The sequence below is a fragment of the Caretta caretta genome, chromosome 7 (genome assembly GCF_965140235.1).
Source record: "Caretta caretta isolate rCarCar2 chromosome 7, rCarCar1.hap1, whole genome shotgun sequence".
Lineage (NCBI taxonomy): Eukaryota > Metazoa > Chordata > Testudines > Cheloniidae > Caretta > Caretta caretta.
This window is the reverse complement of record NC_134212.1, coordinates 35,962,063-35,980,559: the sequence shown is the minus strand read 5'-3', so window position 1 is coordinate 35,980,559 and position 18,497 is coordinate 35,962,063. Positions and strand designations below refer to the sequence as shown.

General features: G+C 39.2%; 1 protein-coding gene across 2 annotated transcripts in view; it reads left to right on the top strand.

Annotated features, from left to right (window-relative positions):
- HDAC11 (histone deacetylase 11) overlaps positions 1-12,346 on the top strand; it is a 66,936-nt gene extending 54,590 nt beyond the window's left edge. For both annotated transcript variants that reach the window (XM_048858467.2, XM_048858466.2), the window contains 2 exons: positions 5,144-5,322; positions 9,244-12,346. In XM_048858467.2, the coding sequence (XP_048714424.2) occupies positions 5,144-5,322; positions 9,244-9,486 (422 nt within the window). In that variant the 3' untranslated portion in view covers positions 9,487-12,346. The remainder of the gene's footprint in view (positions 1-5,143; positions 5,323-9,243) is intronic.
- The last annotated feature ends 6,151 nt before the right edge of the window (positions 12,347-18,497 follow it).

The following is an 18,497-nucleotide window of genomic DNA, read 5'->3' as shown; positions in this document are numbered from 1 at the left end:
AGGTGGTTGGGGCTCGTGGGTGGGGGGCCTCTGGGTGTGGGGAGATGGGCGTTGGCGGGGGGGTGTCTGGGTGTGGGCTGTTCATTGGGGGGGCCTGGGTGCTGGGGGAGTGGGGCTTGATGGGGTGAGGGTCCCGGTGCAGCTGGTTGGGGCTCAGTGGGGTGGGGGTCAGGTGTGGAGGGCTCGTTGGCAGGGTCCATGTGTAGGGGAGTAGGGCTTCTCATGGTGAGGGTTTGATGGGCTTGCTTAATGGGGGAGCCCCAGCTGCTGCCAAGGGGATGCCGCATGCCAGGTTTCTGCTTCCCCTCACGATTCCCCTATCCCCTTTTCTTCTCCATCCCCCTCCCCTAACTCCCCCATTCCCCTTTCCCTTCCCTATTCCACCCCGTCCCTTCCCCACTGCCTCTTCACCCCCACCTCCTCACCCCCCTTTCCCTCATTTCCCCCATTCCACCTTACCCAGCCTCACCATGGGCACTCAGTATTGCACAGAAAACAGGAAGGCTCCTAGCACACAGAAGGGGAGCACGACTGGCACTAGGACCCAGGAGGAGGCATTCAGCTACAGAAACAGCAGAGCCGAGACTCAGCCTCCATCAGTGGGCAGCTCTGTGCTGGCAGAATGGGGAGGGGGGCAGTGGTATGTAACCCTATGTGCCCCCCTGCCTTGCCTCTGTTTGGAGGGGGGCAATCCCCGCCAAAAGACTTTACTCATGGTTGCCCCCTATGCTTGTGCAGCTTCCCTGCCATTTTCTGCAGGGAAACGCAGGAAATCGGGGCGGGGGAATTTTCTGTGGGCGCACAGTCATGCAGCATCCCCCCAGAAATATATCATACTTGTATGGTTCCTGTTATTGTAGTATCTGAGTGCCTTAAAGTCTTGATTGTATTTATCTTAACACCCCTATGAGGCTGGAAAGAGCTATTATCCCAGTTGTACAGTTGGGGAACCAAGTCACCAAGATGCTAAGTGATTTGCCCAAGGTCACACAAGAAGCCTATGGAGGAACAGGGACTTGAACCTGGCTCCTCCAAGCTCTAGACCAGAGGTGGGCAAACTACGGCCCGTGGGCCACATCGAGCCCTCAAGACCGTCCTGCCCAGCCCCTGAGCTCCTGGCCCGGGAGGCTCACCCCGGCCCCTCCCCCGCTGTCATGCCCCCCCATGCAGCTATGCCACTGTGCGGGCAGCGGGGCTGCAAGCTCCTGCCACTCCGAGTGGCATGGGAAGCGGGCGGTGGAGGGTTTGGGTAGGGGGTCCTGGTGGGCAGTCAGGGGACAGGGAGCAGGGGGCGGTTGGATGGAGCAGAGGTTCTGGGGCTGTCAGGGGTCGGGGAACAGGGGGGATTGGATAGGGCGTGGGAGTTCCAGGGGGCCTGTCAGGCGGTGGGGGTGTGGATACGTTTGGGCAGTCAGGGGACAGGGAGCAGGGGGCTTGGATAGGGGGTGGGGTTCTGGGGGGCAGTTTGGGGCAGGGGGTCCCAGGAGGGGGCAGTCAGGGGACAAGAAGCAGGGGGGGTTGGATAGGTTGGGGGTTCTGAGGGGGACAATCAGGGGGTGGGAAGTGAGAGGGGGCAGATAAGGGGCAGGGGCCAGGCTCTTTGGGGGGCACAGCCTTCCCTACCTGGCCCTCCATACAGTTTTGCACCCCGATGTGTCCCTTGGGCCAAAAAGTTTGTTCACCCCTGCCCTAGACTCATGCCCTGACCATCCTTCTTTGTCCTGGTGACTGCTCCCTCTTTTACTCACTGATCTCTTTGCAAGCTCCCTAACATCACTGTGATTCTGGTGTGGTCAAGTGGGTAGGAATAGGAGGTCAGAACTGCTACTACTTTGCTCTAAGCAGCAACACATCCCAAGGGAGCAGCCATGATATGAGGAAACCAGGATCAGTGAAATTACTAACAAATTTGGGAGAGAAAGTGTTGAGGGAAAGGAGTGGGGAGGAATTGGATCGTTGTGAGAAGAGGGCCATTGTGAAAGATTGAGGGAGGAAAGTCAGAGAGAGACAGTGAGGAAGGGACAGGGGAGAGAGAAAGCAGGTGTGAGAGAGAAAAGAGGGAAAGGAAACACTTCAGGGACAGATAAGGAAAAGATAGTCTTGTGCTGATGCAGAAGACTCTAGGTCAGGACCACTGGGTTAATTGGCACTGGAACTAAGGATGCTGGGGGTTGCTGCCGCTCTCCCTGGCTTGAAGTGGTTTCTATCATGTACAAAGTTTACAGTTTGGTTCAATGGCTCTCCGCACTACTACTATACAAATTGTTCCAGCACGCCTGACTGGGTTCCATTCTCAATTCTGGTATTAAGTCAACGTGTGACTTCAAAACAGTCATGCCACCTCTTTTTGCCTCCATTTCCCTTTTGTAAAATGGGAATATTGATAGCAGCCTTCCTTAATATCCACAGAAGTATTAGCATTAATTTCTTTTTAGAGAGAGAGAGAGAGAGAGAGAGAGTCTGAACCAGAAAAATCTTGTGTGTTCACACTCCCAAAAATGTCACTTGAGCTACTTTGAACTTGGCAACAATACATAGTGAGCAATTAAACATTGTAATCTTAGGTTGTGTTTGCTGAAGATGAGGACATGGTACCTGAGAGCTGTGGGATATCGGTCCATGATTGTCAGAACTGACATTTAATGGTTTAATCAGAACAACACTTATCTTTCTTTCTCTACTAATTGTTTCCCTCCTCTTTTTAAACTCCATCCAGCTATCACATTGTTTCCCCAGAACGTGCTAAGTATTGTCCATAGTTGTTGTGATGGGTTGGATCACAGAAACCCCCTGGGAACTGCCACCTGATGTGCCAACACTATTTCTACCCCTGCTTTCCCTGCCAGCTTAGGACGCCAGCACCCGGGGTCTGAACCACATACCCCAAATCTGCAGATTTAACTGAAAGCAAGTTAAGAAGTGTTCCTGCCTTTAATACTCAGATGCCCAATTCCCAATGGGGTCCAAACCCTAAATAAATCTGTTTTACCCTGTATAAAGCTTATACAGGGTAAAGTCATAAATTGTTCACCCTCTATAACACTGACAGAGAGATATGCACAGCTGTTTGCCCCCTAAGTATTAATACATACTCTGGGTTAATTAATAAATAAAAATAAAAAAATTATTTATTAATAAATAAAACTTGGAACCACTTAAATCCTACTTTCTGTATTTAATAAAATCACAAGTAGTAACAGACAGAACAAAGTGAATTACCAAGCAAAATAAAATAAAACACACAAGTCTATGTCTAATCAAACTGGATACAGATAAAACCTCACCAGTTCCAGTAAGCTTTCCTTTACAGACTAGTCTCCTCCTAGTCTGCGTCCAGCAGTCACTCACACCCCTGTAGTTACTGTCCTTTGTTCCAGTTTCTTTCAGGTGTCTTTGGGGGTGGAAAGGATCTCTCTTTAGCCAGCTGAAGACAAAATGGAGAGGTCTCCCTGGGGTTTAAATAGACTTTCTCTTATGGGTGGAGACCCCCTCCTCTCTCCTATGCAAAGTCCAGCTACAAAATGGAGTTTTGGAGTCACCTGGGCAAGTCACATGTCCATGCGTGACTGAGTTCCTTACCAGCCAAGCCACATCCCTAGGAAAGCTCAGATGTGGATTGGCGTCTCCAAGTTCATTGTTGGGTTAAGGGCTTCTTGATTGGGCACTTACTGAGAATAGTCTTTTCTCAGGAAGCTGACCAACTGCTTCACTAAAACCTACTTAGAATCAGACAAGTATACAGCCAATATTCATAACTTCAAATACAAAAATGATACATGCATACAAATAGGATTAAGAGATTCAGTATATCATAACCTCTACAGAGATATGTTACATGGCATATGTATCATAAAACATATTCCAGTTATGACATATATATATATATACACACACATTCATAAGCATATTTCCAAAAAGCCTTATGGGGGATACTGTCACAGTTGTATGCAGGAGTACAGCTGTGCATAATTTTATGAATATTCATGTAACAACAAGCACAGAAATCATGAAAAATAATATCAAACAAAGGAAGCAGAGTATGAAAGGAATAAAAGAAAGATGGAAAGACAGAACAACTGCAAAGTTGGATGAGGACTGGAATACAACAATGAGCCTCATAAAGATTATTAGGACAAATTATTATCGATCATTATAATTTTTGTTTATATTCAGTGGATCTAGAGCACCAGTTTGTTTTGTACAGCACCTACAGGATAATGAGCCACAGTCCCTACCTTGAAGAAAGTCTGAAATGGATTTGATTTGTCGATTTGTATTTTAATGTATTTGTAAGTTATTCAAAACTCTCTGTGCACATAGCTAGGCTATAGAATCTTGTGTGTCCTTTCTCTTACCCTTATCCACCATCCACCATCCGATGTTTCTCTTCACCCATTTGTAGTTATTTAACTTAAATTAGGCCCCACTTCCACAATCAGTTCTGTGGGGGCAGACCCATACAGAACCCTGCTGACATCAAAATAATCAATTAGCATGAATTAGTGTTTGCCAACACACCTGATAAGGATATTTGATGGTAAGCAGTTTTGGGCATCCATACAGCACTTTGCACAGAGGGACTCTTGATTCTGATTGTAGCCTCTGGGTGCTGCTGTAATATAAATGAATATTAATAATTTATCTTAATGGTCTTTGTTTTACCAGCCTTTCATGCCAGCATTTGTCCTGCACTGCAATTAAATTTTCTTTACATCTTTATTTTACTACTTTCAGGCCTTTGTGTCTTTTGTCAGTTTGATGATATTCTTACTGATTTCCTTCCCAGTTGTTGAATATTTATGGGATAAATATAAATGGAGATTACTTTTATTCAATAATAGTCCCTCTGTATTATGATTTCTTTTATTCATTATGCTTGTTTTTTTTCTTTTAAATGTAAAATGTTCCCAGGTTGTAGTGTTTAATTTAGCTGCAGCTTTTTGGGGGGCGGGGAGGGGAGAGGGAGAAAGGTTGCTAGAATGTTTTTAAGTTAAAATCTTATGAAATTCTGTATATTTTCAAAATGTTCATAAATTGTAATCTTTATGCTTTTCATCTTGCTTCTCTCTGAATCTTGCTTTTTCCTTCACAGCATGTTCTTTTGTTTCTTTGATTCAGTATCATTAAACCAGTTTTTTTTTAGGAGCCATAAAGCGGAAGGTTGAATTGGACTGGGGTACAGAGGACACAGAATATCTTCAGAAGGTACAAACACATGTGGAAGGGGCATTAAATGAATTGAGGCCAGACATCATCATTTATAACGCTGGAACTGATATCTTGGATGGTGATCCACTGGGAGGTCTTGCTATTTCACCTCAGGTTTGTATAACAATACAATATCTACAGACTTTACGGGGGGGGGGGGGGGTTCCCCCGGTGAATACCGGTATCAATGGCTGGATTCACCACAACTTTGCCCCCTTAGCTCTGAAGCTTTGGAACCTCCCCAGAATCTAGTCGCATCCTTCCAGTTGATGGTTCTTTTCTGCTGAAACTTATCACCCTATTCCCAGATCTTGAGCTTCCCCTCCCTCTTGTCTTGTCTTTCCTCTCTTAGTCCCCAGGAAAGGACAGACATAGCAACTGCAGTTTTGTAAGTTATCATTTTCTAGCATTTAATTCATTAGCTGTCCTTGTTCTTGGCCCAGAGCTTGCAAAACCTTAAGTGCAGGCACCAGGGAAGGAAAAAAGAATAAGTTGATATGTGAATCAGTCCTTCCTGCTGAATGTTTTCAAATTTCATAGAAATGTAGGGCTGGATGGGACCTTGAGAAGTCATCAAATTCAGCCCCCTACTTTGAGTCAGCACTAAGCAAATGTAGGCCATCCCTGACAGGTGTTTGTCCAACCTGTTCATAAAAACATCCAATGCTGGGGATTCCTCAGCCTTCCTTGGAAGCCTATTCCAGAGCTTAACTACCTTTAGAACTGGCAAGCTTTTCCTAATATTTAACCTAAGCCTCCCTTGCTGCAAATTAAGCCAATTACTACTTGTCCTAGCCTCAGGGGACATGGAGAACAGTTGATCACAGGCCACTTTGTAACAGCCCATAGCAGTCTTCATCCCTCTCTGCCAGGGCTGCCACAGTCGGCAAGTAAAGAGCGTGCAGAAGCTGGTGGAAGAAGATGGGGCCGGGCAATCAACTAAGTGCTACCAGCAATGCTGTGGCTTAGCTTCTGGCACAGTTCCCCTTTGGATTCAGGGATCCACGCTTTGTCCTGTGTGGGCTGAGGCAGTTCTAAGTGTCCGTAGATCTGCTCTCAATACATGCTTGCTGATAACATGCAACAAATACTGCTTTATATACATGTTTGTCTTAGGAAATTTTCTAATGAATCCGATCCTGAGCTCTGAGAAATCAGCTAAAATATTTTGGGATACAGACATTTCAGAAGAAGCTTTAATAATGACATCGCATGCGATGGGATTGGTGTTTAGTGTCTGAGTGATGATGCTCATTTTCCATTGTCATCGATGATAGAAGAGAAGCTCAGTATTTAATGCTGAATTTGTAAATTGCAAAGTGTTAAGCAAGCAAAGAGTCATCAGAATAGTTCTTATTATTAACTATTCTCTGATGTAAATATTTAAGCAGGCTGAAAAGAACCTATTGAGAAATTAGTTGCACTGTTGGTATTTTTTTTAATGGTCTTGGAATGCAACTTCTGCTCTGTCAGGATATACTATGTGCTGTACTGAAATATATATATTTCATTTAAAACTATTCTTCTTGAAATGGGAACCAAGATTAGCAAAGGACTATTTTAGCTCAAAGTGTTTGGACTCCCGTACAAATATTTTCTACTCTCAGAATGTTTGAATCAAACTCCCAGTTGTAAACAAAATAAAGATAATATTATGCTTAAAGCACATAAATGAGTATCTGGAGATCTAGGTTATATTTTTGGCTCTCTAAATTGTGTGATACTGGACAAGTTATTGAATTGTCTTTCTGTGCCTCAGTTTCCCCATATTTAAGATACGGATTATTCCTTTGTGTGAGAACATAAGAACGGCCATACTGGGTCAGACCAAAGGTCTATCTAGCCCAGTATCCTGTCTTCCGACAGTGGCCAATGCCAGGTGCCCCAGAGGGAATGAACAGAACAGGTAATCATCAAGTGCTCCATCCCCTGTTGCCCATTCCCAACTTCTGGCAAACAGAGGCTAGGGACACCATCTCTGCCCATCCTGGCTAATAGCCCTTGATGGACCTATCCTCCATGAATTTATCTAGTTCTTTTTTGAACCCTGTTATACTCTTGGCCTTCACAACATCCTCTGACAAGGAGTTCCACAGACTGACTGTGCATTGTGTGAAAAAATACTTCCTTTTGTTTGTTTTAAATCTGCTGTCTGTTAATTTCATTTGGTGGCCCCTAGTTCTTGTGTTCTGAGAAGGAGAAAATAACACTTACTTATTTACTTTTTCCACACCAGTCATGATTTTATAGACCTCTAGCATATCCCTCCTTAGTTGTCTCTTTTCCAAGCTGAAAAGTCCAGTCTTATTAATCTCTCCTCATATGGCAGCCGTTCCATACCCCTAATCGATTAGGTTTAATTCATTCATGTTAGTAAGGCACTTTGACATCCTTGGATAGAAAGTGCTCTAGCCATGCAATGATTGTTGTCCCTTTTTAGATTTCTGTGAATCACAGAATCATAGCTACTGGGTTATCTAGCTCATCCTTCTGCAAGTTCAGAATTTTTCCTTATAGTATATTTTTCTACATCTGAGTCTAGTCTGTTCTAAAATGTACCATTTGCTGAAGCTTCTAATATTTCACTTAAGAATCTGCTACACCGGAGTTGTTGCTGATGTTCAGCCTAAATTTTTAATCTTAATTTCATCTCGCTATTCCTAGTTAAACCCTTTGTCCTTGTACAGTACATTTAAACAAACAAAAAATCTTTAGATAGATTTTAAAAAACAGTTAAAATAGCCAAATTTAAATATTCATTTTCACCCTTTTTTCATTTTTCTAATTTTGTTCCAGTATTTTTCCCTGATGCATTTATAAGGGATGATCTTATTTTTCTTAAGCCCTTTGTCTAGCACAGACTCATTTTATACCTGTTTTGGCCGCTTCTTTCCCCACAGTTGTGATTTTCAATATTCTTGTTTAGTTCCTTTCCCCCTTCTCTATTTATAGTAATTTTTTAACCTTTTGATTTCTGAACAGTCCATTGTGAAGCTACATTTCTTACTTTTATTATTGTCTTGGAGAGGAGTTGTAGTAGGTTGGTTGCACCTTTTATTGTGCGTCTTTTAGGATTATCCTTACTTTGTCCATACTTGTGGATTTTAATATGCTTTCTCATTAAGTAATTCTGAATTTCCCTTTTCCTCAAAGGTGGTTTCTTGAACCTAGTAAACTTTGCTTCTCTGTTGCATGCAGTAAAGAATGAGTTCAGTGACAGTATAGAAGCTCTTGATCCCTAGTCTGTCCTATTATTCTCATGTTTTAGAATGTTCCCCTCTGTTAGTAAGAAATAGATTGGGATTGGTGCTCTTGTTGGATTCTCTACTGTCAGGATCATGAAGGACCCCATTCAACTGTACAGTACGTAGATAGGTTCTTATAGTAGTCATATTGTACCCTTTTTGAAGGGTGAGGAAAGATGATCTTGTGATTAAGACACAGGACTTGGACTGGAGATCTGGGTTGAGTTCCTGGTTCTGCTAGGAATGTCTTATATGATCATGGGCAAGTCGCTTGATCCTAAGCATGCGAGTAGTCCTCCTTTATGTAAGTATGTGCTTGTATGCCTTTCTGAATCAGGGCTATGATGTCTTATAGTTCTCTATCTGTAAAATGGGGATAATGCTTCATTTTCCCACCCCTTTTCTGTGGTGTCTAGGTTTTCTGTGCAAGAACTATCTTACTATGAGTCTGTACAGTACCTAGCACAATGGGGCCCCAATCTGTTGTGACCTCTACTCACCACTGTAATACAAATAATAAATAGTCTTTGAAAAGTTCATGTATAGAAAGCCAAAGCATACTGTTTGATACACTACTAGAGGGATATTTAAATAATTTAAATAATTGTTTAACAGATTTTCATTGTATTCCTGTTAGAAAATCAAGCATGTAGATCACATAATGGTAATTTCTCATGTATATAAAGCTATAAAAGCATAAGCTACAAGCTACAAATCCATACCAGTAAAAATATAAACTAAGTGACATTCATATAATTTCACTTTGTTTTTCATTTTTGTAAATATGCAGGGAATTGTTAAAAGAGATGAAGCGGTATTCAGGGCTGCCAGAAGCCACAGAATTCCTATCTTGATGGTGACATCTGGAGGCTATCAGAAGAGGACAGCACGGATAATTGCTGATTCTATTCTTAATTTGCACAACCTGGGGCTTATTGACAAGGAGCTAGCAACCAGTGAAGCTAAAAACCCCAAGGTAGAACTGATGATTAGAGAATCCATTTTAGATTTAACTAACCTGTCATTACAGTGAGACAGTACTGTGTTTTAGAAAGAAAATTCACTAATTGTATAGTGTTTATACATAGGAACAAAAAGTCTCCCCTGCTCTGTCAGAGTTAATATAATATAACATGAGAGAGAGAGATTTATTTGCTTATAAAACATTAACAAAGTAGAGATACTAGCTAGTCCCAGAATGATTGCAAATGTCTAACTTGTTTCTGATGCACTCTGGAGTAGCTATGGTATGAAAGGCGGCAGATCTTTGAGAATTAATTTAGAGATATACTCAAGGGCAGTGTATTTCTGTTTGTAATATATAGTATAACTAGCTTTAAGTGTTTCTCTTATTTTTATGGAAAGTCTACTGTGTTCTTGAAAGGATTCTAGGGGTAGGCTCTGAAGATGGTCCCAGGCCACTTAGTAATGGTGCAGTTCTTTCAGTAGATGGGAGGAGGGAAATTTTAAGCCCTGAGCAGAACCATTTGAATGAGAGGGCTTTTCAATAATTGCAAGGACAATAAAAATGCAAATTGAATTGTTTTTGTGCTGTACCTACATTTTCTTGATTTTGATAGTACATTTTGGAAATGTACATAAGTAGATAAAGACTAGCAGAAAAAGGAGTGGTATTGAGAAATCAAGAGAAAGAGAGGAACAGACAAGAGAGGTGTGAAGGGTAATGTGACAGTTGTGACAATGTGCATGTAGTTTTGGCAGAATTTTCCACAATACTCTAGTACCACTAATTGTGCACTTTGGCATATTTTATTGTAACATTAGAGAACCATGTTGATCCAAACAATTGTCAGAAATCCTTCCCCCATTTTCTGTATATTTATTATTCCTGTAATAATAATGAGGATTGTGCATCACTGTTTGGTAAATGTTCTGCTCTAAATTCAGCACCTCTGGTTAATCCGACGACAGCACATCATTCAAAATGTTAAAGAATCACAATCTCTCACATTTACATGCACTGGAAATCTTTCCAAAAAATAAGTGAATTTAGAATTCAGTACACTAGTGATCAAGAATTTATTATCCAAAAATAAAAATTACCGAGTGATCATCTGAAAACTAGGGGTGATAATTTGAATTAATTATAAACTATTGAGTTTCCTCTCTAACTGTAGATATTAGAGTCCAATTTTATTAATAAATTGTTTAGCTACATTCTTTGCAATTATTATGGACACTGCTGTCAACTTTTCCTGTCAAGAAAAGATGAAAAATAATTCTGCATTATATTTTATCATTTTCTAGCCCATGTTTAAGTTTGGTACTGGGAAGTGGTTAACAAAAATATATCTATTCGTATGTCCATTAAACCATTCCTAATGCATTTGTAAAAACAGAGATGCAAATTAGATGAAACATTACTGGATGTTCCAAATTATTGGAAATAAAGGAATGATATTTTACTTTTTAAAATGAAGATAGTTGTGCAATTCACCTTTAGTTATCGATTCAGTGCTAATGTTTGTATAAACGTTCTTATGTGTAATACTGAGAAAAATTGTCAATTGTTTGACTTCTTAAACCATACCATCTTACAGAGTAAATGAATTAGTTTATATTTTATTCCCTTTTCTTCTACTGACTAAAATCTTCCTCTCTAAACAAACTAAAAATTTGGGTAAGAAATGTTCAGGTCCTATAATATGCAAATGAGGGCCAAGGGATTGGTTCTTAAACTAAGTTTCTTGTCTCTTTAAAAATAAGGGCTTTAACAATAGAGTGGTGAATATTCAACATTTTTGCATCCTTAGACAGTCAATAAAGAACTTTAATTTTAAAAAGTGATGTAATTTGAAAAGGTAACCTCTGAGGCACCTCTAAGTTACACCATGGTTTTCAGAAGTATAGTGGCCCTCTTACCATTATTATTGTACAGTGTAACAGCAGGCAGTGGGTTTTTGTTCTATTACAGTGTTGCACTTTTCACTTGCTCAAAGATTTGGCAGTAGACATAGCAGTAAGATGCTGTCACTGATAGTAAACAAAATCACATACTAATTCAGACATAAATATACTGTGAAATATCTAAATAACACTTACTTAATTACTTAATTACTGAGATATATTAACTACAAAATCTTGAAATCAGGCTTTCTTGGAATGCCATGAATTGTCAACAAAATAATTTATTCAGTGAAGAATTAGGTGCACCTATTAAATGTAAAGAATTTGATCTTTGTATTAAATACTGTCTGTGGCATAGGATCATTGTTTTCTAAGTAGTATAAATATTTTGGAGAAGCCATTTTTCTTTGCCTTCTAAATGTTCTCTTTATACAGTGCTGGTTTCATGACATGAGTAGGGTTTCTGTCTTCATATGAAGGATGTCAACTTTTTTCTCTTAGTGATAGAATCAGCATGTAAAGTACTTAAGTAATGTTTAGTTGTAATCGAAATACTTACCTCAGTTAACACTACTTCTCAGACTCTTGAGTCTACTAGTTTTAGAAAATTGTACAACTCGCTATAAATATTTGCTTTAAAATCTATTTGGCACACTGCACTAATGCTGAGTTACAACACTGTTATTAAAAAGCACTTTTAAAATTCTTACTGTAAGAATATTCAAAGTACTATTAAAATGTTGAGATTTATTTTTACTGATGTCAAGTATCAGGGGGTAGCCGTGTTAGTCTGAATCCACAAAAACAAAAACCTTAAAGGTGCCACCGGACTCCTTGTTGTTTTTACTGATATATTACTTAAAAATGTTCCTATACTTTTTTATAATTTTTATAAAATTACATTTGTATCAAGCTAAAACACTGTAATAGTGCCATATGGTCTTTTCAAAAACGTGTTCTGTTTGTGTTTAATATGTTTATATTACTCTCTTGGTGGAAATTAAAATGAAGTTGGATAATGTTGACTGACTTTTCCTCCTGTATTCGTCTTTCTTTTCCCTTCCCCTTTTCACATTTAGTATATAACGGAAATCTCAGCAAAATACACTCAGTATCAGCTTTAAGGAAGTTTGGAAGTTAATTTCATCACGTTGCTTTAAAAATGAAAAGGAAATAGTTTAGGGTGAGACTTTCAAAACAGGTACAGGTGAGCCTGCAGGGAATCCATACCCATTTTGATGTAGGATCACAAGTCCCATTCAGTGCACCTAAATCACTTAGATCTTAGACACATTGAACACTCTTAATCTATCCAAATCTTCGGGTACTTACCTTTCATGTAAACAACTTTTTCAAACATTTCAAATAACCTTTTTCCCCATAAGCAGTCCCTTTGATCACAGTGGAACTACTGACAAGCATAACATTCTCACATGCATAAATATTGACTTCTGAAATAGAGTATTCTAGTCCGAGAATCATATACCTGATCCTGCAAACACTAACGCTTGTGCTTCACTTTACATAAGTGACACATCCCATTATACTCTGCCCAAGTGTTTGCAGGATTGGTCCCATAGTTAGCCCACAGCAAACACTGTACATGCACTCATTGGCATTTTGGCATTTTTACTACTAGCTTTCAAAAATGAAAGCAGTATGTTTTCTCTCTCATGTCTTAGAAAACCCCCAATGGAACGTATTTGGTAGAACCACCGAACTGCTGTGACTGATGTCAAGATTTAAAGGCATTTTTTCATTAATGTGGAAGGAAATTATGTTAAATGGTCTTGTGACTAAGCCACAGGATGAAATTTAGTTGGTTCTGGGGCACAGTCCACCACTGACTTTCTGTGTGACCTAAACAAACTTAATTGTTATGACCCAAAGGTATTTAGGCACATAACTCCCATTGATTTCAGTGGTAGTTAGGAATCTAAATATCTTTTGAGGATCTGAGCCTATGTATCTGTTTTCCTGTCCACAAAGTGGACATTTTATTTACATCAAAGGTGTGCAGGGAGGGTAAAAGAACTGGCTCATAACTTTTCTATATCTGTGCTGGAAGGAAGGTCTCCCTCAGCTTGTGCAAAACGAGGAACTGAAGTTAGCTTCATGGGTCCAACAGCCACACAGTAGGAGGGGGAGAAAACGGGGCAAGCTGGAGGATTGTCACACAACTATTCCTCTGTTTGGTACTTTGGAGTTGAGTCATTAAAGATGATACAGCCCAAGATTCTGTTATCCTTTATCGTGTGCCCCTTCCCCCAGGGGTCTACTACATCCTGGGGGAGTCTGGTTCTGCAGCTCCAACAGAGTCATCATGCTGTCAGGGACCAGAAGGGTGGGTCTCTGGGGGCAGAGCCAGAGATACAGAGCCTCAGTAAGGTTGGTGCTGCTGGTTTTTGGAGGATCTGCTGGGTTTGTGAGAGGCCCTGCAACATACACGATTGGGATCAGGGGAACCCATGCCTCTCCCAGTGGAATAATATGGAGAAAACTCCACAAGCAGGATATCATGGAGATTCCCTCCCCTATGGGTTTTACTGCAGGAGGTGGTGATCTGGACTCTAAACATACATAAAGCACTTGGAGATTCCCTCCTGGCAGGCACTGTAGAAGTGCACTCTTAGGTTAAGATTATTAACCTTAGAGAAATAGATGAATTCTGAATTTAAACTATAACTCTTGAATTCTCAGCTGCATGTATTATTATTGCAGGAATCTCCAGATAATACAGATTACTTATAAAATAAATTGGGTGTAAGAGATGAGCTGACTGGTTCATGTACTCATTGCCAAAAGAATACATTCAGCAGGACAGTAGCCTCCTGGATTACTTAGTCACTGGTGTGTTTTAGAAAGATTTATGTGAAATGAAATCCTGTGATTAATATATTAAAATATAAATTAGTAATTAACCTTTAAACCATTTAAAAGTTTATTAACTGGACTTCTGTTGCAAGCTCAAATTAATTGAGGTATCACCTCAGCCTCTTAAAGTAAATTTGCAATCTGGGTTTTCTCATTATCATACTTTGCAAATATAAAGAAACTTGATTCTCTGTATAAATTTGGCCCAACATTACTGGAAATATTAGTTTAAAACATTAGGGAACAAATTTTTTAGCATTATAAACCATCTCCAAATCCTGTTTAAGTCTGTATCTTATGGAGATCCCAAATTTTCTTCTAATTTCTAAATTATATTCTTAGTTCATACCATAACTCCTGTGTTAAACTGTGATAGCAGTATAGGTATTTAATTGCAAACCAATGTTTTACTCAAATTACAGAGATCTCCATTACAGCTTTTCTGTTAGAATTATCCTTCCAAACTGATAACTCAACACTTGCCAAAATGATTCTCCGAATGTTCCCAAGACTATCTGTCTTGTAGAATTTATATGAGCACATATATCACCCTGGCAAGTTGCCACTTTAAGCAATCTGTCATGACATGTATTTCCTCTTAATTATTTTCAGTTTCATTATTTACAATTTTCTACACATTTTATTATCTTTGGTTTTCCCAGTTTAGTTTTTGTGGAAAATTCACCAGTTCTGTGACATGTTACATAGATACAGATAATAAGCAATATTTGTTTTAAATTCCATTCAGATTTTCTGGTGCCAGGCTAGATTAGTTAGTAATGTCTTCATTTTCTATGTCTTCTTTATTAATTGTAACATTAATTTTATATGAACACTCCCACACACACACATACACCTCTGAATATCCTCCCTACTTGTTTCAGTATTTAACATTCAGTTTTTAGTGTTTTCTTTTGTATTTTACAACTCATATTCCCTGTAGATTGTACGACTATTGTCTTTAGGTGATGAGTTACTGGGCTACTTTCTTGTAAAACTTCCAGTGATTCTCTGAAATTTATTAGTCAAAAATTAGTCTACTTAATTTTGGCTGTAACTTTATAATATTTAATTATAACTTCCCCACCATAAGAACTTAAAATATTTCCCACCAATCAGAATATTGATCACCAGAAATCTGTAGATTATTACTATACGAGGGATTGGTAATGTTATATAAAAACATTTCACTTCTATGATGATTCAGATCCAGTCTGGAAGCCCAATCCTGCAATAATTCCATGCTCCATGTCCCAGATCTGAGTGCTTACAGGATCAGCCCCTTGATAGTAACCAAAAGAAACATTTAATGGCTGTTCAGCCTGTGTCAAATGTACAGGTCTCAGGTCACTTCCAAGGAGCGTTTCCACATCACACAAAACCACCACCATAGTTTTAGAACTGTGCAAATAACCAACTTTTTGGTTCAACTGGCAGTTCTGAAAAATCAGAATAAAAAGTTGCTTGGGGTAGATCTGAAATGAATTTTTTTTTTCAATATTTCAGGCACAAAAAAAGTTTTTAAAGAATTCATTTAGAATTGAATGAAACATTTTGTTTAGATTGTCAGAAATTTTAACAGTTTTTAATTTTTAATAAAATTGAAGGAAATTTTGTAATTACAAGTTTTTTTAATCAAAAAAGCAAACACTTTTGTTTTGAAAATGTCAAAACAAAACCTTAATTTTTTTCACATTTTTTGCCTTTTTCCTACATGAACATTTAGATGAAACTGACATGAATTCTCAAAACATTTAATCATCACCAAATCTGCACTTTTTCATGAAAAATTTTGGCTGAAAAATTTTCTTAGTTTTACGTAATGGTAGCCATTGGCACCTTCATTAGCATTCAAGAGAAGTCAGAGAAGCCAAGGTTTGAATGGACATGAAAAATGAGCTATTCTTTTTGCTCCTAAATGTATTTTATCCAAATCAAGGTTGAAGCTCAGTGGCAGGGCTGCATCAGGGGAGTTAGAATTGTTTGTATGCTGTACCTGCTTTGCAGAGAGAGGACTTCACTGTTCAGAGATTGAGATTCCAGGGCCAGACAGGACCACTGTGATAATCTGGTCTGACCTGTGTGATCCAGGCCACAGAACTTCCCCAAAATCATTCCTAGAGCAGATCTTTTAGAACAATATCCAGTTTTGATTTTAAAATGGCCAGTGATGGAGAATTCATCACAACCCTTAGTATGTTGTTCCAATAGTTAATTACCCTCGCTGTCAAAAATGTATGCCATATTTCCAGTCTGAATTTGTCTAGCTTCAACTTCCAGCCATTGGATCATGTTATACCTTTTTTCTGCTAGCTTGAAGAACCCATTATCAAATATTCGTTCACAATGTAGATACTTATAGACTGTAATCAAGGTACCTCTTAACCTTCTCTTTGTTAGATTCGAGCTCAACCTATTTAGTTTATCACTATAAGGAGGCCTATTTTCTAATAATTTAAGCATTCTCCTGGCTCTTCTCTGAACTCTCTCCAACTTATCAATATCCTTCTAGACCTGTGGACACCAGAACTGGACACACTATTCCAGCAGTGGTCACACCAGTGCCAAATATATAGGTATAATAACTTCTCTTTGCCTACTCCAGAGTCTTCTGCTTATGTTTCCAAGGCTCACATTAGCTCTTTTGGCCACAGCATTGCACTGGGAGCTCATGTTCAGCTGATTATCCACCTGCACCTGCAAATCTTTTTCAAAGTCACTGCTTCCCAGGATAGAGTCCCCCATCTGGTAATTATGGCCTACATACGAGATGTCAAGCTGGTACTTTTCATAAGCACTGGAAAAATCAAAGTTCATGTATTTATTGGAATTTAGTCCTCACTTTCTCCCTGCAGATGTATTGGGAGATGATATGAATCTCAATAATGTATATAGCAATGAGTTCTATCCTGATTAATATCTGAAGTATTCATTAAAATAGACCCGTTTCTTGTGGTACTAACTACTAACAACCAGGTATGACAGGAAGATTTTAGGCCACTTTCCCACTTGTCTAAGCCATTAGAGGTTTAATTTAGTCGGTCTTATGCTGGGGTTCAAATTTAGTTATAATTGAATTTCACTCTGTCAACTACCCAGTCATAGCCCAATGCTACCCAATAATTGTAGTCTGGGGCCAGGACTAAGATTCTTCTTGGTGTATTAAAGTGTGTATCTCTGTCAGTTGCCCAAAATTATTGATTAGAACTCATATGAGGACATAATACTATAACCTTTCAGATCCAAGAAGTGTCCATGTCAAGAACAGTTAACATATATAGGACCTGTTCTCTTATCCATTCCTATGGAACTCGCTAGTCTTTTGTGTCTGCTGTGCAGCTGGAAGCTGCTGTTTGGTATGTAGATGTCAATTTTGCATTATGTGTTGAACTTTGTAAATTTCATTACATGCTGCACCAGTTCAAGCTTAACTGATGATAGCAGTGGCAGGAAGTATGTAGAATACTTCCCTAGTGTAGAATAACAGTGTGCGGTCATACAGGCAACTTTCCTCTGAAGTACCTCTCATGCTGCATGAAAGGACTTTTTTTATGCAACAGTGTGTATCTGTCTAAGTACGCAGGGACAAATTTAGATTTGAGGTTGGCCCAAAAAGTCAACCTGGAGCAATTAATATTGCCATTTCTGTCCTATTTTTCTTGGTTGGTTGGTTGGTTTCTTCCCATACAGTAGGTACCAATGTTCTTTTACTGAAAAGAAAAAAAGTTTAAAGTTTTGAAATTTAACAGTGATTCACACAGAGACATCACCTGCAAAGTGTGAAAAATGGTTCATTATCAACAAAAATCAATTTTTCATTTAAAAAGATGAATTAAGGTCTATTGATCTTTCTGTAGTACCCTAAAGTGGCTCCATGTATGGGGAGCAGTTTGTGCCGTACACGCATGCTGCTCCCTTAAATTTATACTTGCCTTCCAGTGCTGCTAGTGTAATTACTAAAAGAAAAAGCCAAAATACCTTTTATAATGAAGAATGTATTACAAGGAAATGAAACTAATGTGGTGGGACAAAAATATTGTTTGGCGTAGATGCATCTTCTCAATATTCTTGTACTCACCTAATTTTTCCAGTGATGACTGCCAATGATCAGTTGCCTATCTGGCCCTAATTATTTTTTAAACTTTGCCTTGGTAGTTCCCATAATTCTACATTCTGGACCATTGAAGTTAAGATGCAAGGGGATCACCTCCCATTCCCATACCCTCTCCGAGGCAATTATAGTGTCTGGTTACATGAAAAAGTAAAAGTAAGACAGTATTCAGGAAAGACGAGAAGAATATA